This window comes from Magnolia sinica, chromosome 13 (genome assembly GCF_029962835.1).
Source record: "Magnolia sinica isolate HGM2019 chromosome 13, MsV1, whole genome shotgun sequence".
Classification (NCBI taxonomy): domain Eukaryota; kingdom Viridiplantae; phylum Streptophyta; class Magnoliopsida; order Magnoliales; family Magnoliaceae; genus Magnolia; species Magnolia sinica.
The window spans coordinates 58,212,063-58,238,801 of record NC_080585.1 but is presented as its reverse complement, the minus strand read 5'-3'; the positions used below and the strand labels follow the sequence as shown (position 1 = coordinate 58,238,801).

Genomic DNA, 26,739 nt, shown 5'->3' with positions numbered 1-26,739 from the left:
ATTGGAGTGGATGCAGTCCTTAAAAGATATGGATGCAGAACAACAAGCAAACGAAAGAGTGAGGAACTGTGAAGGACAATACAGAGCTGCGGAAGCTCTTGATAGATACCACAAACAAGTCGATTATCGCCATTGAAGATATCGACTGTTCTTTGGATCTGTCTGGGAAAAGAGAGAAGAAATTCAAAAAGCCAAAGGACAATGATCTAGACGTGAAGAATGAGGAAGATAGCAGTAGCAAAGTTACTCTTTCTGGGCTTCTCAATTTCATCGATGGGCTATGGTCGGCCTGCGGAGGAGAACGGCTCGTTGTCTTCACAACCAACCATCTGGAAAAGCTGGATCCTGCATTAATACGAAGAGGCCGGATGGATAAGCACATCGAGTTGTCGTACTGCAGCTTTGAAGGTTTTAAAGTGCTTGCCAAGAACTAGCTGGATCTTGATTCGCACCCTCTATTCGAGGACATCCGTCGATTGCTGGAAGAGGCCAAAATCACTCCTGCGGATGTCGCTAAGAATCTAATGCCCAATCCAAACCTTGCCCAAACCGATCCAACTCGGATCGATTCAAGCAAGCAGGGGTTCAGATCGGTTCGAGTCAGATGACCTGGACTCGGTTCCGGATCGGATCGAGTTCGGGTCAAGCCCTTGTAGATTTCGGACCGAGTCGAATTGGACCCAATCTGATCTGACTCGGTCCGATGCCCAGCTTTACTTACAATGCTTACATGCAAGACCTAAGAGCCATCATGAAGATCACCTGGCATGACGGATGGCTAATACTCTGTAAAGTTGTGGCCCACCTGATGAGTAGAGTACACGGTGATCTTTGTGATGGGGCGCAACTTTGCACACTCGAAAATTAGCATGCTAAGCACACGGTGGCTTGTATATTATCACTCTCATAATCGGCTACACGTACCTTAACAAGCTATTGAAGTTTATACGGACCTGTTTGGTTGTTCTGGAATTCTTTCCCGAGTTTTTATGTTTCCTGGGGAGGATTAGAATACTTTTTCTTAGGAAATGATTGTGCTTAGTTTAGTTTGATACACCGGGCTTCATAGGGAATATGGCACTAGTCTAAAATTCTGTTTTAAATCCTCAGGTTTTCCATTCACCATTTAGTTGGACCAAGTTTTTTTTAGAAGCTTGCCATATGGAATTCTTCGGAACATTTAGTTGGAGCAGTTTCTTTTTTTTATAAGTTTGCCAATGGAATTCTTGGGAAATGTAAAAACCAACATAAAAGTGTAAATCAAGTATTACTTTTGTAACCCAAAAAAAAAAAAACAGCAGCAACCAAATACCCAATAGGTTACAAAATAAGTAGGGAGAAGAATTCATTTTTGCATTTGTCTTAATTGAATTCCAGTCAGAAGGGAGGGCATCTTGGTACCTCCAGATATGCACGTGTGAAACTTGTATCTATGATTGAAACCGCACGTCCGGCAGGGTCTGCTAGTAAGTTAGTAACTGGCCGCTAATGAAAATTGCTTAGATTGGACTACCCTCGCCGTCCAATAAATGGGCCCTTTCTCACTGAATCTGAGCTGTTGTGTACTAAGTGCCCATTTGCATGGGTGAGTGAGCAACCCAATGTCAAGAACCAGAGCAAAGGGCTTCCCGATGAGGAGAAGCCCGACCAGGAGTTCTTTCTTGCGCGCCGACTGAGAACTTGGCCCCCCCGGACAATTGAATTGCTGAAATGGTTCCTTTGCAATCTGGCCCTTCTACCATTTGACCCAACAAATGAAAGGTTCTGATCTAGTCCATGTACCCATGTGCTGCAATGACATGATACTCATGAATATAGTACTTCCCATGCCTCTTGAGAACCCTACCACCTCTTGAGAACCCTACCATGATGATAGGATGCTCATGTAAGCCACGTTATATAAAACAATTAAAAACCACCCGAAAGCCTCCAAATTCACATGGTAGCCCATTTAATGTTGATAGCTTCTAATTGAACGCGAGAGGGCTTCTAAACAAGTGGATGCCATACTGACAGGCCCGTGTGGGACCCTTGTAGAATAAGCTTCTTCTACAAGGACTTATAGAGCAACTGACCTCTCAAAACTTGGAGAAAAAGTCTAACAATATTTAACACAATTACCAATGTCTGGGAGATTCCTGGGCAGACCATCGTATTCACAATTCCGATAATGAATCACAAACCACACCCATACAAATTGAACATGAAGAGTATAACCTTTCGCGCAAGCACTGCATAGTAACTCACCATCACTGGTCACAAGCTTTCATTCCATCATCATGATTCACAAGTAGAGCACCATAACAGAAGTTAAAGAAAAGCAAAGGTGGCCCACACTCAATGATCATTGGTCCACCAATAATTCGGCCCCATTATGATACCTATTGAAACTGGCTTTGTCACTTGCATTTTCCTATTGAAAATAAAATTTCAGTCATCACATGGGCGCAAGGGCCCACTGCTCGGTTGGACCAATCAGAGGGGAAATCAGCAGCAACCGCAGAAAGAGGGAAATCCAACGGGGTTAAATGGAAGGGTAACCCAAATCTCTCTTTTATACAAAGCCAGTGGATACAAGAGGAGACCGGTTGAAATATTAGCAAATGGTTATGAAGAAATTTGCCTCAGACTCACTTCTGAGACAGGGACAATGCCATGAACAATCCTCAGCTTAACTTTATATATATATATATATATATATATATATGGAGCCTCAATCCAACACCTTTTTTATCTGAAACAAATCCACAGCAACAATAAGAGAAGCGATGCAGAACCTGAAATTCCATTGTTGGAAACAGAACGCGTAAGAGAACATGAGGTTAATGTACCTTCAGAAGAAAGACCACCATCTCCTGCTTCTGTTCTCCCTACGCTCTGGGGATCCAGCAGAGCTCCCTGAAGATCTCGGAAGCAGCTGGTGCTCCGGTCCTCCTTCAAAACCACATTGGGCCTGCCTGTTGGAGACAGGGTTCCGGAACCACAGAACCAAAGCAATACCAACAATGCTGACAATTGGGGCTGCAGCGAGAAAAAACCACCTGTGTCTCCTACCACCCTCTCCATCTGAGCTGCCCGCAGCATGGCCCATTTCACTAAAATTCCCCTGCTCCACTCTTCTGTGGGTAGATTCATTCGCTTCTACTGCCCCGGCATCACTGGAGATATCAGATGAACTGTCGTCCTCACTTAGATCCCGCTGTGGCCAGATCTCATGGATATCAGTTCTAATGCCCAAGTTGCGCTTCCCCTCCTCGTAATCCTTGTCATCCGTTGGGAGTTCATATCGACAAACTGGGCATGAATTCCTCGTACTCAACCATGGCAAGATACAGGAAGGGTGATAGAGGTGTGAGCAGGGCAGCTGGCTGGCCTCACTATCTAAGGCCAGAGGATCCTTACAGACCGCACAGATCAAGCCACCGTGCTTCTCGTGTTCCTTTTGGATGATGACACGTGGCAGGCTCCCGACAAAAGATGCAGCTGCTGGAGGGGCCCCACGCCTCGAAGCATCGGTTTCTGCAAGCTGCTCAAGCAGTTCTTCAAACCCTCTTGCGTCAAGGTAGTCACCAGCATTCCCGACATAAGGTGGTGTCATCTCCGATTCCTCCAAGTTAGCAAAGACGTTAGGGATATTATATGTGCCCCTACTTTCCTGCATTCTCAAGCGGATTCTACCACTATTCCCGGGAAATCGAAACTGAATCTGGTAGTCCATGTGGCCACTACTTACGTCAGTGATGTTATTATCTCTGATCTGACCGTCCACCCTTGTACTGTCAGCTGCATCTTCTTCAGCATCAGCTTCTTCCCATTCACCATCTTCGTCTTCGTCATCCAAATTCCACCGGTCCATGCCCACATGCATCGGGTCAATGTCCGTATCGCTATCCATGCTGCTCCCATCATCTGCTTGCATGAACATTTCCCTTTCTAGCAAACTGTGCGCATCCACCGAAGCATCTGACTCCCCTCCATATGCACTGAAAGAAAAGCCATCGCTCTCACCAGTGAATGGGCCATACCCACCAAAACTGACGTTGGAGTCACTCTCACCAAAAAGAGAATCCAAATTATCTACACCCTCGCTTTCATTGTCAGAAAGCGGCGCCCTCCGCCATCTCCTAGACCTGCTCTGAGGCGTATGAGAGGCTGAACGATGCAGCACTGCCAAAGCAGCATCACCATCTGGTTGGGTGTCAGGCTCTGGGATAGATGCTGTGATGGTATTTTGATTTTGCCTGACCAGATTAATCAAGTGAGAGAACTGCTGCGAGAACAGATCCTCGATCGACTCAGAACTCCTGTACCTGGATCGCCCCCTACGCAGCCTTCTCGGATGAGAGTCCCGCACAGTTGCCTCGAGATCATTGAAAAACATACCTTTACATTCCCTGCATATGCACATTGCTTCAGAACCCTCATTCTCCTCATTATCCTGCAGAAAGATTCTTCTGCAGAGGATGCAATGTGCCTCTGGATGGTCAGGAAGGTGAACTGGACTGTCATTCGCCAACGCATGATCTGCTGACTGAAGGGACCCTTGAGATATCCATTGTGATTCTGAATCCATATGGAAATCTTCTGGAAAATAATTAGATATTAGAAACAAAGGCTTGGTTTGTTTAGACAGAAAAACAAAAATGGATAGCATGAAACAAGTACAAAGTACCAAGAATTGGAATACCTTAAAGTGGAAGCTGCAACGACTTGGAAAGAGACTGCTCGGGCAAGCAGGTTGGACTAACTTAATTAGCCTGCCAAAATAAGTTGAGGATTATGAAAAAGTGGAATGCTATATCAGATTGATACATGGAAATTGATTGGGCACAGTGGCCAATTTTGATAGAATAGAATTTATAGATATTAAATAATGTTCCAGCAAGACTGATCGATAGACTAAAATCTGCATAAAGGGAAAAGCAAATTGTCAGTTACAAACATAAAATAAAAATACTCACAATCTGTCAGAAATGTGGCCTTAAAAAGTCATTTCCTACATAAAGGAAAGACTGTTGTGAGTTTGTTACACCATATGGGAGCATGAGACACTTTCTGGCAAAAAAAAAAAAAGGAGGAAAAGAGGATGCCATGGCCCCAAATGCAGCCGCTTGATGCTTCTTTTTGAGCAATGATATCAATTTTTTACCCTTTTAGTGTGAACTGAAACCACACTATAATTGGTCAGCCGATAAAATTTCTAGACCACAAATAAATAAAGGAACAACAGCCGTGGTCCATGGAACCCAATCACCTGTTTAGAAGTTCAGCTTCTATCCCAGGTTTTGGTGACCAGGTGGCAAGATCCAGTGCAAAAGATCGTTGTGGTCCCATAATAATGCGGGGGCATTTTCACATGGGGCTCGAGTGGGGTGGCCTGTGGGATGCAGGGGCACACTCGGGGTGGGCAGCCTGCAGAACCCATGGATTTGGGGCCCTTGTGAGGCGGGTGGCTCGTGTGAGGTGGAACCCATGGTACTTTTTTTTTTTTTGGGTGGGGGGGGAGGGGGGGCACAAGGAGGGTTCGGCCGAGGACCTAACCCATGGATTTGGGGCCTAAAGGGATTAATTCGACATGCTCAATCAATTCGAGCTTTTAGAGCAACTGGTTAATTGATCTGCATCAAATTGGTATTAGAGCGGGAGGTCTCATGTTTGAGACTCCTCACTGAGGGTGATTAATGCGGGAGCATTTTCACACCGGGCTCAAGTGAGGTGGCCGAGCAAGTGGTTAATTGTCCTGCATCATATAACCACGGGACTCACTTTTCTTTTCGTTTTTCAGTTAAAATGCAGATCTGGTAGCCTGGTTAGTGGGGAAGCCAATTCTGATAGCCTGTGGTTCTACTGTGACCCCCTCAAGTTCATGGAAATTGGTGCCTCATCAGTCAGCAATACCCACTTTAGTTGCATACCTCTCTGGATGGAGGAATTAGTTTTCGATCAGCCAGTGAACTTCCTGGCCGAAATGAAGTGTTGGGGTAAATTCGTTTTGATCCAATGTTTTAAATAGCAGTAGCGTGTAGCGTAGCATTCAGCCCTCTGTAGTGTGTAGTGCAAGTAGCATGGCATGTAGTGTAAACTACACGATACTTCTATTTTTCAATTTGAAAATAGGAAAAATATGGTAAATAGTTTATATATATGCCTAAAAGATGATTCTTTTTTTCAAATATAAGCATGTTCAAACAAGTTATTAATTATCATTTATCAAAAGCCAATTCACATATATAAACCCAATCAAATCATTATCACATCAATAACTTTCTAAGCAAACCACTTTAATTAATAATGTCTAACAGAAACCACAAGTCACAAGTACGAAAAGAAATTAAAATCCAACAGGTTGAGAGTACAAGTACAAAATATAAAATACAATTATCATATATATAGAACGTACGCAACGCATACACTATGACCCCTATAAAGTTCTATATAGGGGATTTATGCTATTTGCTAATGCTGTGTAGCGTCGTAGCTACACTCCAGACGCTATTCAAAATATTGGTTTGATCTAGTTTCCCTTCAAGTTCCTGTCTTGTTGGTTTGAGAAAATTGTCTTTGGATTGTTTGGGAACCACCTTCCAGCTTCAAGTTACCTACTGTAGCCATGTAAAACTCGTCTTGTTTGATGATGAGGCAGTTAGTGGCAGATGGTTTCAGTTCAAATAGGACTGTTTGGAAGCAAGCACAGTTCTGTCACAGTCAAGTTAACCCTGACTGTTGTTGTTTGTCAAGCACCCAGGACAAAGAAGCATCAATCGCATGTGACGCATGTCCACACTTCTACTTTTGGTACACGCATGGTGCTTGAAAATGTATAATGGCACATGTGGTATCACGCCCCATAATTCGGGTACCCGAGTAGAGCTACTCAATACCAGGGTATCCCGTATCTATTACGATACGGGCATATCGGTAACGGCCGTGGCCGTTACGTGATACGGGGCCGTAATGGTCACCTCACCGATTCTGTAGCCATAACGGCCGTTATAGGGCATAACGGTCAAAAAATGGCCTTTTTTTTGCCTTTTAAGGTATGTTTTTTCACTTTTTTGGAAACTTCTTTCTTCTAAACTCTTCCTAAATCATTCTATTGCTATTTTCGACCACTCTTAGCTTGATATTACAAATAAAAACAACTTATATTAAGGATTTTCTTGATTTGAAGCTCTGTGGGCCATTTTCCAGAAATTCCTCAAAAATAGGTATTTAAACTTTTTATTCAATGTTTTGATGTTTTAATGGTAGAATATGATGTGTTAATCATAATAGAAGATATTAATGTCCATTTTACAGATTGTTGTTATCATTTTATATTTTTTTATAAATTTTTTCTATTTACGCACTATTTTCGGCCTCTTTTTTTTAATTCGAAAAATTATTTTTTATTGAATGTTTTGATGTTTTAATGGTAGAATATGATATGTTAATCATAGTATAACATGTTAATGTTCATTTTACAAATTGTTATTGTCATTTTATATTTTTTTATGAACTATGAAAAATAATTGCAAACACCTACACATGTAAGATATTTTCATATTACATTCATTCTAATATATTTATCATTGATAGTAGATAGTTAGAAAATTAAATATATGAGTTTTGCAGTCAAATCCAGGTAATCTGGTTCATAAATTCATCAGACAGTCCGGTACAACTTCTCACCAAAGAGTGGACTGTTACACCATCATAAACATGTTCCAATTTATAAATGTATGCATATTTGGAATGCTTAGAATATTCCGGATTTAATCCATATTTTTTCATATTTTTTTGGCATTTTATTTTTATTTTTGCACCGTTACGCCTTCGTATCGCCATTTCGCCCCCGTATCCGTATCGGTATCGGAGGGCACCGTTACGCCAACCGATACCAATACAGGATACCTTGCTCAATACTCAAATTCCAAGCACGTGAGCTAAAATTAATATATTATTATCAATGCACAAATACTCAATTCCACGAGGCTATGTACATTCAAAATAAATGAGGATAACTACTAATTCCAAACTTAATTAAATGACATTGTACCATATCATCTACAACTTAAGTGGCTAATTAAATTAAATCACTTAACTTATTATATTAACATTTGAAATTTTCAAACTAGGCCTAATAACAATGCAAACTAATAATAAAGGCCCGCCTGTTCGAAATATTCCAATTCGGCACCTGTATGGTTTAAATTAACATAAGTATAACAATTCAGTAGGATCGTCTCATATACAAATCTGAAGTTATAGATTTCACATGTCTTTAAGTAAAGTGATATATTTGAAACAAACGTGACAAAATAACTTATGAGATTTGGGGCCCATGAGGAGGGTTCGGCCGAGGACCTAACCCATGGATGTGAGGCCTGGGCTATGAGATACAGGGATTAATTCGTCATGCTCTATCAGTTTGAGCTTTTAAAGCAAGTGGTTAATTGTCCTGCATCAAATTGCTATCAGAGCAGAAGGTCTCGTGTTTGAGACTCCTCACCGGGGGTTAGAGCTGGGCATTGAGTCGAGTCGGACCAAGTTAGGGTTGACTCGACTCGATCTGGTTTTGAAATAGGCCTGACCCGAACTCGATCCAACTCAATACTGAGTCCAACATGCCTAACTCGATCCGAGTTCGGTCTAGCCTGGACTGATCCGGACTGAGTCCGATCCAGTCAGAAGTACCGAGTCGAGTCGAGTTGGCATCAAGTCGGATTGAGAGATGAGGGAGGGAGGGAATGGAGAGGAGAGAGAGGAGGAGGGTGATAGTGGTGGGTGGCTGTCGGGCTTGGACAAGGAAGGAGGGAGGGAGGGAGGGAGGGAGTGGAGAGGAGAGAGGAGGAGGAGGGTGATGGTGGTGGGTGGTTGTCGGGCTTGGAAGAGGAGGATGAGGGAGGGAGGGAGGGAGAGAGAGGTTGGGATCGGGTCGAGGTAGAGTTAGAGAGTTGGGTCAAGTCGGGTTTCCGATCAAGTCGAGTCTAACCAGATCGAGTTTCGGGTCAAGTCGGGTCGAGTTACTAGGTAACTCGAACTCGATTCGGTTTGAGTTCGCATTGGGCAAAGCTTACTCAGTTCGGACCGACTCACCCATTCGGTTCGGTTCGAGTCGAATCGAAACGAGTCAAACAAGTCGAGTTAGCCGAATCGAGTCGTCCCGTGCCCACCTCTACCGAGGGTGATTAATGCGGGGGCATTTTCACATCGGGCTCGAGTGGGGTGGCCTGTGGGATGCGAGGGCACACTCGGGGTGAGCGTCTTACGGAACCCATGTGATTTGGGGGCCGCGAGGAGGGTTCAGCCGAGGACCTAACCCATGGATATGGGGCTTGGGCTATGAGATAAAGGAATTAATTCGCCATGTTCTATCAGTTCGAGCTTTTAGAGAAAGTGGTTTATTGTCCTACATCAAATTCGTATCAAAGCAGGAGGTCTTGTCTTCGAGACTCCTCACCGGGGGTGATTAATGCGGGCCCACACTCAAGGTGGGTGGATTGATGGTTTGCCTTGGACTATGAAAGTTCCATCCTGGGCCTACCAATGTTGAAGAAACAGATAAGGATGAATATGCTCACTTGACAGTCCATCATATGCTCATCTGGATCTCAACCTCTTGAATGGATCATGGTCGATAGCCATGACAATTTAAATTGTCCCACTTGTTGGATCATGATTTTTCTTCATCTTAACTATTCTTTTGATGGCTGCCCACCAAGATATAAAGAATTACTCTTGCAATCCATAAGGGTCATGATTCATGACTCATCATCTACAGTGGGACCCACAATGTAAATAGTTGGGACTGGTTAATTATTCCACCTGTGTAGTGGCTATTTGCACGCATGGGGTACTTGGTTACAATTACAAATCAGTACTTGGGTTCTTGGTTCAATCAGGCCTAGCCACTCGTCAAGCAGGACATAACGTTGAAATCAAGCTATGAGCAGTATCAATGAGTCTACTGGTGTGGCCTAGCCAATAAGGGGATCGTTTTTATCTCATAGCAGGTGATCATCAAGGCATGGCCCACCTTTCTCACAAATCGGATATTCTATACATTGACACGTTGGTGGGAAAGAAATGGTCGTATGTGAAAGTCCACCTATAACTGTATGTAATCCATTCTCAAGTTTTAGGGCTTTCTATCCGTGCAGTTATTTGATAATCTGGTGGGTGATGCTTGATAGTAGGCATTCTTAAAAATTGTACAAATTGCAACATTAACTCAAATGAAACCATTCAAACGTCAGGAACCACTATAGACAAGTCATCATCCAAAAATCAGATGGGTTCAACGATTGTTGGACAATTGTTTTCAGTATTTGAACCATTGGCTTTTCACTAATAAACCAAAAAAAGGGGGGGACCATTGGCTTGTTCTCACTAAACAGTCCACTACTGTAGAAGGAGAATTTTTTTTATTTATTTATTTAAGGAATATGTATTTCCATGGGCATCATCTGAAGAAGCTATATTGGTTGCGAGTTTAATGGCCAATTTGTTGAAGACTGTAATGTTGACCTTTTTTCCATGGACAATAGCTAATGGTATTTTGCACCCTCATTGCCAGTCCCAATCCCAAATAAAGGCGTTGCATTAGGTTGGTAGCTGGTGTCAAACTTTGACCACATCTTTTTTCTCATAAGTAACCAACCCCATTTGGTTGGGATAAGGCTTTGATGATGATGAAATGTCCAATTACTAGATAGATGGATAGATAACCAACTCAAGTACTTTTTTGTTTTCCCATCTGCACTAAGGCACACAATTTGGCCGATTTTGTATGATTTACTTGAATGCCAAGATTACAATACCCACGTGCCTAACATCATAAGTTGCTTGAGAATCTCTTTTTTTTTTTAAATCGTCTTCCATCTTCCTCCTCTTCTTCTCAACTATACACATTCAGTGTACCACGACCAGCATAACAATAAACTCCATCAAAACTTCATCCTCAATTCATTCGACTAGCCAACTTGATCGCATGAGCTTTGAATCTAAAGCAAACTCAACCATGCTGGTTCGATCTTGCCCATCGAACCATAGTGATTAAAGGTGTGAATTTGTTCGATCAAACTAATCTGATCTTTATTATGCTGGTTCTTATAACAATCTGCCTCATCTAAACCTCTCTTAGTGATACCAACCAGGATATCAAAAGATCTCCAACATTAGGGGTTGCAATGGTTTGGGTAGCGTGATTCGACCTTGTAGGGCCATGGCTTAGGCCTCTAAACTTGGCTCGAGGACAGAAACCGGGCTTGAAATCTAAGTCCAATGCACAAGCAAATGATGAATGACCCAGTCCGGTCATCAGATGGGCCACTGCTACATGGAAAGAGTGGATGGTTTAACGACACTTGTTAGCAGTTCACATTCAATATACATGTGTAATTTAGATACACTCCTTGGATTCAGGTTATATTTCTATGATCCAAATCATTTATGTGGGATTCGTCATGGAGGAAAATCGTCACTGTCAAAGTCATCGTTGTCATCATCTAAGCCTTATCCCAATTAATTGGGGTCAGCTGCATGAATCTTGTTTTACCATTCCACTCTATCATCATCATGGATGGAAGACAACCAGAAGAAATTCTTCGATTGGATGATTTCAAACCTTTGATCGCTAAATATTTTTCTTACAAGGTCAGGACAAGGCAAGGGCCTTTTTAGTCCAATTGGTCTAGGACCAAGGCGAGGAGAAGGCCAACACCCACCCAGCCCTAGCCTAACCTACTGCCACCATGTCCACCACCATCTCATCATCATTATCATCAAAACCTTATACCAAATAAATGGGGTTGATTATTCATGAGAAAAAGGCGTAGCCAAAGTTTGACGCCAATTGCCAACTTGACAAAACAATCTTCCTTTATCCAAGGTTAGGACTAGCAATGAGAGCACAAAACACCACCAATTATTGTCTATGAAAAAAGGTAGACATTACAATCTTTTAGAATAACTGACAACTAATATAGCTTTTTTCAAATGGTGCTCGTAGTTGTGTATCTTCCTCTTTTGATTCTCCTTCCGCACTAGCCTTCACTATGCCTTCCAATGCCTCTTCCCATTGCTCTTAAAAAAGTGTACTTGTACTTCTCATCCAATTAACTATTATCCTTTGAGTGTCTCTCAGTTTACTACTGGTCCTTCGCTCTTGCCATTCTTCTTTGAGAATACCAAATAATCTCAAAGATATCTTTGCTAGAAAGGGGCAAGGGTAGAAGAGGTGGGTGCACTAAAAAATAACACTTGGTAGATGGTGTGGAAGGCATTTTTTCAAATGTATACGATGAAAGAACTTTATGTGAATCCTCTTGGTTTTCAATTACAAGAGAAGGAATTCTGTGTATATTATGGAAATCTGATGCAGACATCAGTGGTGCACCCTTTAGAGTGTACTAGAGGAGGAGGCATCGCCGACAGAGTACCGGAGCAGAGGAGTTGATGTGGATGGACGTTGGGTCCATCGGACCCATTTTTTGACGCATTACAAGTGCAGGAGCAGCATGACCGCACCCTGACCATAGCTACAGGGGTCGGATTTCACACCCTACCACACAGGTGTTTTAGTTTTAGGCGTTTTTGTTCTTTTTTCTTGTTTCAGGGGCTTTATTGCACTCTCTTTATTTTTTTCGTCTTTTTGTTATTTTTCTTGTTTTTAGGGGATTTAGTGTACTTTTACTTTTTTCATAGCTTATATATACGTTATGAGAAACCATATTTTTATTATTATTGAATTAATAGAAATTCATATTTTTTTCCTCTTTATTCAAGATATTAGGGTTTCAGGATTGGCCCTTGAGTGTTGAGGATTCCACCCCAATTTCAGGTTTCCTTCTTTATAAATCTTCGAGGTGCAGGAAAAGGTAAAAATCATCCTCCTTTTCTTTTGACAACAAAAGGACTTGTACTTTCTTTATCTCGAACCCTTCATTCTTCACCTCTTTCGTTCCTCTCTAGATATCCCCTTTCTAGTTTGAACGGAAAAGAGGGATGGTTAGTCAGTAGAATCAGATCCTAACTTGACCGTGGACTGACTTATGCTGCATCTGAGATATCCTCATATCCTTAGGTCCTTCATTTTTACTATTTACGCGATTTTATGCTAAAGGGCATGATCCTGACGGAATGACCTCATCTTTGTGTTGAAATTTACCTAATCCCTTCGATTGGAAAGGGTTAGTTGATTCGTGTATTTATTTGACCATTCTTTAACCTGATTATACCCGCGTGACCGGCTCTGCCAAGGGGACATATTTTGTTGAGTTTAGTTAGCCTTTTTTTCCTAAGTTTTGTTAAGTCCCCATATAAATCTAGGCCATATAGGATAGTTGTATTGCATTGGTATCATGGTTTTTACCCTTTCTTGCACATAGATCTAGGACCATTCACTTGTCATTCCTAGTATATGCCCATGCACACTGGTCATGGATTCGGTCTCCATTACACCATGGACTCCGATCAATTTGCCAAGGCTATGGAGGGCCAAACTAAAAGAATGGATCAACAGTTTCGAACCTTGAGGGATGATATCGGGCAGCAGTTTGCGCATCAAGATGGTAGGTTCATGCGTCTAGAGGAAAGAGTTGTGCATCTAGAGGCTGATATTCCAACCGCCACTATAGGTGGAGCCCAGACGACCCCCGACACCGGAGTTGTAGATCAGTCCCAAGTTGTGGGCCCTGATTCGCCTAGGGATGGTTTGGGCGCAGGCCAAGCCCGTGGCCTTGGCAACAGACACGATGGGGTATATCCATTACCACCCACACACAATCGGGATCCTGTTCTTCCCGCCCAATGGGAGAGCCATGATGGGGTGCGTCGTCAGGACCCCCAGAGATATCATGAGCACGAGGAACCTGTTTCTAGGGTCATGAAGGGCATCAAGGTTGACGCCCCCATTTTTTATGGGAGATTGGACCCCAGGGTTTTTTCCGACTGGTTAGCAGACATGGACCACTTCTTTGAGTGGCACAGTCTACCAGACCCACAACGAGTCGGGTTCGTCAAGATGAAATTGGTGGGCCAAGCAAAACTATATTGGGAAAATGTGGAGCGTCATCGTGAGCGATCTGGAGAGGGACCAGTCCTCTTTTGGATTGAGATGAAAGAGTTGTTGCGAGAAAAGTATATTCTCCTTTCTTATAGGCAGAGGTTGTTAGATCAATGGCACATTTTGCGCCAATGATCCATGACGGTGACGAAATACATCGCCAAGTTCGATGAATATATGATGAGGTGCGATGTGGATGAGGACCCTGCTGTGGTTCTCTCCCGTTTCCGTATGGGCCTCAGGCCTGAGCTTCAGCGAGAGCTCACGCTTCACATAGTCACCAGTCTAAAACATGCTTACCAGGTGGTGCAGGAACTGAAGCACTGTGTGCGTCAGTCTAATGTGAGGGGGATTGATTTTCGACCTACTATGCCTAGAGTAGCTTCGCAGGGAGCGAGACCCCAAGTCAAAATTCAACCTAAAGCTCAACCTAGTACCCAGCCAGTCAACATAAATCGCAGTAATAATATGGTTGAACCAAGTACTAGGCCCGCGATGCCAGGGCAGTGCTACCGCTGTGGTGGCATGGGTCACATCGCTGCCGAGTATTCAAATAAGGGTGGGCGCATTACCTTTGTTTCCGAACACTCCACGGAAAAAGAAGTGGCAAATAAAGTTGATGGTGATCAGGATGATGAGGAGATCATTATCCCCTCCCTTGACCCGGCTAGTGATGCCGAGGATGATACTGTGGAGACGATCCCACTTGCAGTTGTAAGGTGCGCCTTGACCCATATGAAGGAAAGCGAAGATTGGTGCAGAACCACCATTTTCCACACTTACGCCAAGTGCGGAGAAAAGAGCTGCAAAGTAATCATAGACAGCGAGAGCTGTGAGAATGTAGTTTCCCCAGTTACTTTGAGTCGCTTGGAGTTAAAGTCAGTCCTTCGCCCCAACCCATACAGAGTTTCTTGGGTGGATGCGACATCCCTCCTTGTGACCCAGCAATGCCTTATTCCGATTGAGTTTGGACCATTCAAGGATAAGTTGTGGTGTGATGTGGTCACGATGGACGTTGGGCATATCATCTTGGGAAGGTCATGGCTCTATGACAAAGATATCACAATATTCAGGCATATGGATAATTGTGTATTTAAGCATGAACGAAAGAAGCTTGTCTTGAGCCCTCTCCCTCCCAAATCATCAACATGAGCGAAAGATGTTGCGTCCCCAGGCGGTCCTAAGAGTCAAAGGGCACCTCAGTCGAAGTCTCTCCACATCATCGATGCTAAGGAGTTTGAGAAAGAGACCAAGGAGGGGACTATGGTGTACGGCCTGCTGGCTAGGTAAAGTACACTTGAGGTTGCTATGGGGATACCCCAGGAGGTTCGTCCAGTCCTAGAGGAGTTTCGGGATGTCTTCCCTAAGGACCTTCCAGACGGGCTTCCACCGATGCGAGACATTCAGCATGCGATAGATCTCATCCCAGGGGTGACCCTACCAAACCTCTCTTACTACAGAATGAACCACCGAGCATGCTGAGTTAAAGAGGCAAGTGGATGAATTGCTTAAAAAGGGATTCATTCGTGAGAGTCTAAGCCCATGCGCCATTCCCGCGCTTCTTACGCCCAAAAAAGACGGCACATGGCGCATGTATGTGGATAGTAGAGCCATAAACAAGATCACTGTCAAGTATCAGTTTCCCATCCCGAGACTTGATGACATGCTTGACATGATGGTCACCTCTACTATCTTTTCGAAAATTGACCTCAAGAGTGGTTATCACCAAATTCGTGTTCGCCCAAGAGATGAATGGAAATCTGCCTTCGAGATGAAGGATAGGCTGTATGAGTGACTGGTTATGCCCTTTGGGTTAACCAATGCCCCAAGTACGTTTATGAGGGTGATGACCCGGGTGTTGCGACCCTTTATAGTCAAGTTTTTAGTTATGTACTTCGATGATATCCTCATCTATAGTACGTCCCCTAGCCAGCACATCGAGCACTTGAGGCAAGTCTACAATGCCTTGCGCAAAGAAAAGCTCTATGTGAACCTCAAGAAGTGTTTCTTCTTGACCTCCCGTGTTATCTTCCTGGGTTCGTGGTAACGTCAGAGGGTATGTCTGGAGACCCTGAGAAAGTCAAGGCCATTGTCAATTGGCCTGAGTTGTGTACCATACACGACGTGCAAAGCTTTCACGGCCTAGCTACGTTCTATCGGCAGTTCATCCACGAATTTAGCTCGATTATGGCTCCCATCACAGATTGCATACGAAAAGGGGAGTTTCAATGGACTAAAGCTGCGACATGGGCTTTTTCAAAAATTAAGAAGATGATGGAAACACCAGTCATGCGTCTACCTAACTTTACCAAAGCCTTTGAGGTAGCATGTGACACGTCAGGAATTACCATATGCGGAGTGTTAAGCCAAGAGAGACATTTTGTGGCCTTTTTCAGTGAGAAGTTGAATGAGGCTAAACAACGCTACTCCACTTATGACAAGGATTTTTATGCGGTTGTGCAATCATTGCGCCATTGGCGGCATTATTTATTACCGCAAGAATTTGTCCTGTTCTCTAATCATGAGGCCTTCAAATATTTGAGCTATCAAAAAAAGTTGAGCCCTAAGCATGCCAAGTGAGCATAATTTCTTCAAGAGTACACGTTTGTGCTAAAGCACAAGGCCGGAAAAGAGAATAAGGTTGCTGACGCGCTTAGCCGTCGTATCATGACGCTGCGGTCCATGAGTATTAAAGTTAAAAGCTTTGAGCAACTCAAGGGTAAGTACTCAAACTGTCCTGATTTTGGGATCATTTATGCATCATTGTCTAGTGACCCGCCCTCGAGGAGTGTGAAGTTCGTCCTTACAGATGGATATCTTTTTAGAGGGGAAAAGCTCTATATCCCACGCACATCCCTCCGCGATTTTCTAGTTTTGGAGCAGCATGCTAGAGGGATGGCAAGTCACTTTGGTCGAGATAAAACAATTGCCCTTGTGTTTAATCGTTTCTATTGGCCTAATCTCCAGCAGGACGTGGCTAAGATTATAGGGCAGTGTCGGACATGTCAACTAGCAAAGCAGAAGAAGCAAAATACAGGTTTATATACTCCTTCACCAGTTCCACATGCCCCGTGGCAAGATGTCAGTGTGGACTTCGTGCTCGGGCTTCCCAAGACCATTCGTAAGCACGACTCCATACTCGTGGTTGTTAATCGATTTTCTAAGATGACCCATTTCCTACCCTGTTAAAAGACCTCAGATGCCTCCCACGTTGCTAAGTTATTCTTTCAAGAAGTTGTGCGACTCCATGGAGTACCTAGATCCATCGTGTCTAACAGAGATACTATGTTAACTAGTTATTTTTGGAAGACTGTCTGGCATCTTTTGCGTACGAGGCTCCAGTTTTCTTCAGCATATCATCCCCAGTCAGATGGTCAAACAGAGGTAGTGAACCGTTGCCTAGGGAATTTGTTAGGATGTCTGGTTGGAGACCACCACAAGACTTGGGACGTTGTTCTTCCCACAGTAGAGTTCGCGTATAATTCTTCAATAAACAGGTCCATAAGAATGAACCCGTTTGAAATTGTTTCAGGTCTTAGACCCTAAGCCCCCATAGATTTGATCCCCATGGCTACCCCACAGCATCCTTTAGAGTTAGGAGAGTCCTTCGCCCAGCATATACATACATTGCATAGTGAGATCAAGAGGAAGATTAATTCAAGTAATGAACATTATAAACTTTCTACTGACACTCACGGGAGATTTAGGGAATTTCAACCTGGAGATGACGTCATGGTTCGTATTAGGTCTGATCAGTTTCCACCTGGATTCGTAAAAAAGCTTCATGCTCGTAGCATAGGCCCACATAAAATTGTGAAAAGGTTGGGGTCTAATGCTTATGTTTTTGATATCCCTGCTACCATGGGCATCAGTTCCACATTTAATGTGGATAATCTAGTTCCCTTTCACGAGCCATTACCTCTATCCATTGGTTCCCTTGTTTCTTCCCAGACCCCCCCTACATATGGACCTTAGCCACAGCCTGATCTTCTTGTACCCATCTTACCTTCTCTTCCACCTGCACCAACAAGAGACGAGATAGAGGAAATTTTGGACTCCAAGGCGGTTTCCACTCGCTCCGGAGGTTTCCAGAAATTCCTGGTCAAATGGAGGAACGGGCTAATTATAGATAACTCTTGGATCACAGAGGCAGATCTACAGCGCATCAACCCCAATTTGCTCGAGAGATAGAGTTCACTTTCGCCAGTGGCGAATTCTTCCTACCCGGGGAGAATTGATGCGGACATCAGTGGTGCACCCTTTAAAGTGTACCAGAGGAGGTGTCGCCGACAGAGTACCAGAGCAGAGGAGTTGATGTGGATGGACGTTAGGTCCATCGGACCCATTTTCTGACGCGCTACAAGTGCAGGAGTGGCATGACCGCACCCTAACCATAGATCCATGAATCGGATTTCACACCCTACCACAGGTGTTTTAGTTTTAGGCGTTTTTGTTCTTTTTTTCTTGTTTCAGGGGCTTTATTGCACTTTATTTTTTTCATCTTTTTGTTATTATTCTTGTTTTCAGGGGCTTTAATGCACTTTTACTTTTTCCATAACTTATATATACGTTGTGAGAAACTCTATTTTCATTATTATTGAATTAATAGAAATTCGTATTTTTTTCCTCTTTATTCAAGAGATTTAAGTTTTCAGGATTGGCCCTTGGGTGTTGAAGATTCTACCCTGATTTCAGATTTCATTCTTTCTAAATCTTCGAGGTGCAGGAAAAGGTAAGAATCATCTTCCTTTTCTTTTGACGACAAAAGGACCTGTACTTTCTTCATCTCAAACCCTTCATTCTTCACGCCTTTCGCTCCTCTCTAGATATCCCCTTTCTAGTTTGAACGGAAAAGAGGGATGGTTAGTCAGTAAAATCAGATCCAAACTTGACCGTGGACTGACTTATGGTAGATCTGGGATATCATAATATCCCTAGGTCCTCCATTTTTACTATTTACGCGATTTTATGCTAAGGGGCATGATCCTGACAAAATGACCTCATCTTTGTATTGAAATTTACCTAATCCCTTTGATTGAAAACGGTTAGTTGATTCGTGTATTTATTCAAACATTCTTTAACCTGATTATGCATGCATCTAGGGTTAGGTCATCATATGTCCCTGCATCAAAATCCCTACATGGTCTCAAACAATCTTCTCATACATTGTTTCAAAAGTTCAATACTGGAATTCTTAACATCAATGTTGATCACTCATTTATCAAATGGATGGAGAAAGCTATGGTGATTCTTATTGGATGATATAGTACTCAATAGTATATTTTTTGGGGATTTATGCATCGAAGACTCTCTCTCTCTCTCTCTCTCTCTCTCTCTCTATATATATATATATATATATAGAGAGAGAGAGAGAGAGTGTGTGTTATATAGAGAGAGAGAGAGTAATGGTCTCCTGCGAACCATCCCGTAGGCTACCTTGGTGTGGTCCAATTCCCACCACAAAGAGGAAATCAGATTGCGTACTGAGTAAACTTTGTTGGGCCCACTGTGAATGGATGTTGTCTATCCACGCCATCCATCCGTTTTTCAAGCGCATTTTAATGGTTGAGACCAAAATTGAATCATTTCCAATGCTCAAGTGGACCATAGAATAGGAAACATTGGGAATAATAATTTCCACCGTTGAAACCTTTCTATGGTCTACAGTGATGTTTATTTGTCATTCGACCTGTTCATAAGACTACACAGATATGGATGAAAGGAAAACACAAATATCAGATCAATCCAAAACTAGTGGACCCCAAAAAAATTTTCAATTGTTGACATTCAATTCACATTATTTCATGTGGTGAGGCCCACTTGAGCTTTGGATATACTTCATTTTTGGGCTTAAGCCTTAAAATTATCTGTTAAAATGGATGCAAGGAGTGGATGGAATATATAAATCACAGCGAGCCCATAGAGTTTACTCAGTACACAATCCGCTTCCCCGTAGGGTGCGGATTGGCTATTGACAGGTTGAGAAGTGACATCACCAAATTTTGTGGCCCCACCATGATATATGTTTTGTATCCATGCCGTCCATCCATCTGGAGAGATCATTTTAGGGAAATATCTAAAGAATGAGTCAAATCCAAAGTTGGAGTAGACCCCACCACAGAAAACAGTGGGGAGACTGACGCCACCGTTAAAAACTTCTAAAGGCCACAAAAGTTTTCGATTAAGCTTATATTAGTATTTTCCCTTCTTTAATGTCTTTGTTAACTTTTGAACTGGTTGGATTTCAAAAAAACATCATGGTGGGCCTTAGAAAGGTTTCAACGATGGGCATCAATCTTCCCGCTGTTTTCTGTGGTGGGTCCACTATAGCTGTGGATATGCCTCATTCTTTGGCTCATGGCTTAAAATAATATCTCCATATGGATGGACGTTGTAAATACAACTAAATACAACACGTACATCATAATGGGGTCCGCAGAACTTGGTGAGGTCACTTCAATAGCCGGTCTCCCTACTTAACCTGTCAGTATCTAATCCGCGTACCCTTTGTCAATATCTAATCCCTACTTAACAGTGGCGTCACTCCCCACTGTTTTCTGTGGTGGGGTCCACTCCAGCTTTGGACGTGAGTCATTCTTTAGATATTACCCTAAAATGATCTCTCCAGATGGATGGACGGCGTGGATACAAAACATATATCATGGTGGGGCCACAAAATTTGGCAACGTCATTTCTCAACCTGTCAATAGCCAATCTGCACCCTGCGGGGAAGCGGATTGCATACTAAGTAAACTCTGTGGGCCCGCCGTGATTTATATAGTCCATCCTCTCCTTACATCCATTTTAACAAATAATTTTAAGGCTAAAGGCCAAAAATGAAGTATATCCAAAGCTCAAGTGGGCCACACCACAGGAAACAATGTGAATTGAATGTCGACCATTGAAAATTTTCTCGGGGTCCACAAGTTTTGGATCAATTTGATATTTGTGTTTTCCTTTCATCCATATCTGTGTGATCTTATGAACAGGTCGGATGACAAATAAACATCACTGTAGACCCTAGAAAGGTTTCAACGGTGCAAATTATTATTCCCAATGTTTCCTGTTCTATGGTCCACTTGACCATTGGAAATGATTCAATTTTGGTCTCACCATTAAAATGCGCTTGAAAAATGGATAGACGGCATGGATAGACCACATCCACTCATAGTGGGCCCAACAGAGATTACTCAATACGCAATCCGATTTCCTCTTTGCAGCGGGAATTTGGACCGCACCGAGGTAGCCTGCGAGATGGTTCATGTGTGTGTGTGTGTGTGTGTATATATATATATATATATATATATATATATATATATATATATATATATATCTTTTTGGAAGGCAATGAAGCCTTTATTAAAAGCACCATAGGCACAAAAAGATACAAAACGGCACTAAAAACACCATAAAAGATACAAGCTTCAACGATTTTCTTGCAACAAAGATTTGAGAAAAGGATTTGGGGATCTTCACTACTTGGGTCAAGGTAACATGTTCTAAAGCCGGTGATATTCTCTCCCAATAAAAATGCCATTGATTTTATGCTAGGTTGTAACCTGATTTACTTTTGTATGGATCATAATCAGAAATCGCGCATTGATGATAGAGACCTGCTAGAAGACCTAATGATGTATAGATGTCTAATATGAAAGATCATTATCTTATTATTATCATATCCAGTATCTTGCATATTGAGAGGTGTTGTAAGTCAATTTAGGCATGGTCCCCGATTGTATGTGGGGTTTCTCTAATATTATCATGCTAATTGGGCAAATCTTTTAGGGAGTGTTTGGGAGGACCCAAGATGTGCCATAGCAGTAGCTGTGGGTGTAACGACTACGACCATTACTATTATGCATAACGGTTGTTAGGCCTCCTGTAACAGTCAATTTTTTAAAGAAACAATCCCAAAAAAAAATCAGAAATTTTCTGGAATATTAAGAGGATTCCAAATATGTATTCTTTTATGGTTTTGAACATGTTTATGATGGTGTAACGGTCCACTCTTTGGTTAGAAAGTTGTCTCAGCCTATATGATGATTTATTAACCTAATAGGCTTAGATTGACCCCAAATTGGCCTGCATGACACTCATCCCACTAATGCACATCTTTAAGCATTTGAGATCATTCCTCTAAATAATTTTAAGAAAAAAAAAATGAAAGTAAATTTGTATGAATAGTGTTGCCAATATAGGGGAGCACTCAAATGCCTCTAAATAGGCCTCAAATCCATGCAATCTATGACACTCATCCCACTAATGTATATCCCTATGCATTTGACATCATTTCCCAAAAGAAATTTTAAGAAAAAAATTAAAATTAACTTAGATGAATAGTGTTGCCAATATAGGAGACCACTCAACTGCCACCAAAATCATACAGTTTATGACATTCATCCCACTAGAGTATATCCCTAAACATTTGACATCATTGCCCTGAAGAAATTTTAAGAAAAAAATCAAAATAAATTCGGATGGACAGTGTCACCAATTTAGGGACCACTCAAATGCCCCCAAATTGGCCTAAAAATCATGAAATCTATGGCACTCATCCCACTAATACAATCGGCTCCAAATTGTACTTATTTCATCATCCACCTATCAAATCAATGGACATTTATTGGACAATGAAGAATTAAAAATATCCAGTGGTCCTATTTCAACAAGCGAGTGTCCGCAAATCAACGGTTAATATCATTCAAACAATCTGATTTGGGCACACTGACTAATCAACACCAGGTCCCACATTTTAAATGGTTTGGCTTGATTCAATATATGCCATGTCTACAATTTCTTACTAGTACAAGTGCATCGGGCGTCATACGCCACTAGAGTGTCATATAAGTGACTTTATAAAATCGCGGCTGATATGAAGACACATACTTTGAAGAGACAAAAGATAGAGAGGAAGAAAGAGAGACGTTGCAAAGAAGAAGAGGAAGAGAGAGAAAGAGAAAGAATCATTGCAAGAACTAGGGTTTTACACACACACACACACACAGACGTTGCAAGGAAGAAGAGGAGGAGGAGACCCTTTTTTTAATCCCAGGTACTTTTTTCACCGGGGAAAACCCCTTTTTTTTTAATCATTACAGCTGGGCCATAATGGCCCTTACAGGACTGTGTTATGGCCCTTTTTTGGAACAGGCTGTTACAACCTTGTAATGCATGATAGTCCAAACCATTTCCATTACATCACAGATACGATACGCCTTGGGAAGAACACTAAAATGTGGATATGGAATGTAACATGGAATCCTTAGGAAATGGAAAACGATGGATTCCCATTTCCCTTGTGTTGTTTGTATTGGATTGTAGATTGCAGTTTTACATGAATTACATCCATGGTCGCCAAGTCATATTTGCCTTTGAAATCAATTTAATGTCTTTTTTGGAGGAAATAAATGTCCATAGTTACTGAGGAAAAGCTGAGAAATGGAAATTTGTTTCCAAGGCTACTTTTCTCAAACAAAGAACAAGTAGGCTTTCCATGGAAGCCGCTTTGATTTCCAAGGTTTTCCACATTCCCAAACACCCCCTTATCAATCATCGCTCTACTTCAGGCTATTGTACATTCATTGGAGGAAATTCAGTCACCTAGAAGAGTAAGAAATAACCTATTTTAGTATAGTAAGAGGCAGAATGTCTGGCCATGGGGCCATGGCACATTCTACCTGAACTCGTTTAGCTCCAAGCAATTTTATGGGGAACGTGTTTTGCAACTGGTAGATCTTGCAACTCTATTAAGATAATCAGCTGGCTGCTCACATTCAAATAATCTTGTCTTCCAGAAGTTGACTATCACTTATGAGGGAGAAAATGGTGAACAAGAGACTGTTAAACAATATATCCATTCATGTGATCGATTGATACATTATCTGCTGAAGATTATGTCTCCAAGTCTGGCATGATTGACAATACACTCCAACTTATTGTGGAGTATCAAAGTGTACAGGGCATGCAGAAGGTTGGTGTGTGCACCTGTTTGGCTTGTGTTTATAGGAAGGAGTGAAGTTGCGTACTTTTACCCCTCTTTATGATAAAAAGGACTAGTCACTCACTAATGATCAACGAATCGCTCTCCTATTCTCTCTTTTCATCTAGTCTTCTTTTTCATCCACAACCTATGTACTGTCTATAATAATCATACAGTGTGCCAAAACCAGGCGACCAATGAGTGCTTCACATCATTCTCCTTAGGTCATTATCACCACAACATTTGCACACTTATATTTAATCCTCCATGCTGAAAGGAAAAGCTGAAACAAGGACTTGAACGTCTGTAGGTTTGGTTGTGGAACATTGGGCACTACAGATGGAAGTGAAAAATGCCCATCTTGCTTCTTGAGTTTTGATGAATATCATCTGAGAAAATTTTAGAAGACACCAAAAGGGAGCCTTAGTTCATCTAGTTATTTGAATTATTTTAAGGCACACCAAAGCCTTGGTAAGCATCACATGAACAAATTTTAGGACACATTCACATTAGTAGAGTATTGGCTAGTACAAATATGCTATGGGAAAACTACATGTGCTATTGCTGTATTGGCCAATACAAATTGGGGTATACAAACATGAATACAAGTGAAACACTACAGTTGGCTATCAGATTCAATTTATTTATTTTTATCGTGTCTCTGACCTTTTCAATACCCAGATATATCAGATCAGGTTACTGTTATAGGCCAATGTCATTTGATGAATTGCCACCGTTCAATAAATGATAGAAAACACATCGCAATCTACACTCAATCTATCTTAAAAATGGTCACCTACAAAAGTTGCACATGAAGTCACACGCAGTGCATTCAAATAAGCAAATGTGTCACTTGTGTAGTAAGACATCTGAGTGATGCAAAACATGGGTCCCTTCTTGAAGGTCACCAGCCTTAAAAAAATCAGGCTGGTCCACTCACCAGGCAGTCAATGCTAATATATTGATTCATACTGTTAGCACGTCTGATTTAAACCGTCCATTGTTTCATACTAGGTGATCCGTCTTATGAGTGGAACAGCCTGATTTTTTAACCATGTGACCTTGTGGGACCCACATTTTCCACAGCACATGTGTCCTGCACACGTTCCACAAACATCTCAGTACAGTTCATGATTTCACACAACAGAATCTGCGGAAACAACAGGAAAAAAAAAAAAAGGATCACAATACAACAAGATGCAAGGACATATTCGTACAAACTTAAATTATCATACTTCAAACTATAAATTAAAAAATCACATCAAATTCGTGAAATAAAAAACTTCAAATCGACAAAGGACGAAACCGAAACGGGAATTTACCAAAAGTAGTGAGATCAACGCTCCAATTCTCCCTGATCGGCAAAGGTTTTCCAGTTTCCAGACCCTTTTCGTCCATTAAAGAGCTTATGAAGAACGGTTTCTTGAATTGCAGCTTCCGACCACAGAAAGATCGAAAATCCCCACAAAAGGAACAGAATCGAATGTAGAATCGAGAAGTCTAGGAGAGAGAGAAAGGGAGAGAGCGAGGACCTGAGATCGGAGAGAAGTAGATTTTCCAGAAATGAAAGACTAGGGTTTTGCGAATTAGGGTTTTTGGAGAGAGATTTGGAGAGGAAATGGGGATTCTGGTCGTGGATTCAAGAGGATACGATATTCTGTGCAGAGAGAGAGAGAGAGAGAGAGAGGAAGGGAGAGGATCCAGTGGGAGTGCGTCTTACCTTATAACGGTGCACATTCAACAGTAGGCCCCAAGTGAGCCCACCTACGATCAACGTAGACCATCAGATTGGAGGTATATACCCTAGAAATATCTCCATAGGATTATAACAGACTTTAAGAGCCCAAAAAATGGACGCTGCGAACCATTTTATTCTAGCCGTCTGTTTTGCATGCCCATAATCCGATGAATCTAACCATCCAATCATGCTAATTTTTTAGGCCAGAATCCATCCAAGGTGTTGGTCCACTTTATCCAATGGTCTTCATTTGGCATATGTCAACAATCTGGGCCTTACAGGCGACATTGCACCCTGAAATTGACTGAAGAATATTACAGTATCGCTTCCTTATATTCACGAGAGAAAGCTACCCCTGTGGACCCCACCTTTTATCCATTGGATATTTTTGAAGCAATACAAACTTACCGTACGCACTTAGACCTCCTCGGACGGACAACAAATTCCAGGACGAAAATACCCCTCCTTTTCAAGGAAACGGATTGGGTACTCCTCTGCCACCCGCCAATGGCGGATCTTCGGTGGGTCTGTGGGCCCCACCATGATGTATTCTTTTCATCCATGCCGTCTATATATTTTTCCAGATCATTTTATGGTATGAGACCAAAAATGAGGTATATCCAAATCTCAAGTGTACCACATTACAAGAAACAATGTTGAATGAGTGTCAACCATTAGAAACTTAGGTGGAGCCCACTGTGATGTTTGTGAGAAATCCTCCCTGTCTAAGTTCATTCATAGGGTCACAAAGACCTGGATGAAGAGGAAAAACAAATTTCATAATGATTCAAAACTTTTGTAATCTTAAAAGGGTTTCAATGGTAGACGTTCAATTCCCCACTGCCTTTTACAGTGTGGTCCACTTGATAGTTAGATCTCTTATTTTTCGTCTCAAGCCTTAATATGAGCTCGTCAAATAAATGGACGGTTTGGATATAACACAGATCTCATGATTGGACCCACAAAAGCAACATA

At 42.0% G+C, this 26,739-nt stretch overlaps 1 protein-coding gene across 7 annotated transcripts; it reads right to left on the bottom strand.

Moving 5' to 3' along the window:
- Positions 1-1,699: 1,699 nt before the first annotated feature.
- On the bottom strand, positions 1,700-25,723 carry LOC131223777 (uncharacterized). Of its 7 annotated transcripts, none has more exons than XM_058219278.1 (4): positions 25,349-25,723; positions 4,688-4,757; positions 2,832-4,584; positions 1,700-1,842 (listed from the first exon to the last, which is right to left on the bottom strand). In XM_058219278.1, the coding sequence occupies exon 3, from the start codon at positions 4,571-4,573 to the stop codon at positions 2,834-2,836; it is 1,740 nt and encodes a 579-aa protein (XP_058075261.1). In that variant the 5' UTR covers positions 4,574-4,584; positions 4,688-4,757; positions 25,349-25,723; the 3' UTR covers positions 1,700-1,842; positions 2,832-2,833. The 7 variants fall into 7 exon arrangements, with proteins under 7 accessions (XP_058075261.1, XP_058075260.1, XP_058075264.1 ...); XM_058219277.1 differs by lacking the exon at positions 1,700-1,842 and adding an exon at positions 2,707-2,734; XM_058219281.1 differs by lacking the exon at positions 1,700-1,842 and having other exon boundaries at positions 2,707-4,584; positions 4,688-4,743; positions 25,339-25,723.
- Positions 25,724-26,739: the final 1,016 nt, after the last annotated feature.

Excerpts from the sequence above, each read along its gene's own strand:
- LOC131223777 (XM_058219278.1), bottom strand. The coding sequence starts at position 4,573 with ATGGATTCAGAATCACAATGGATATCTCAAGGGTCCCTTCAGTCAGCA.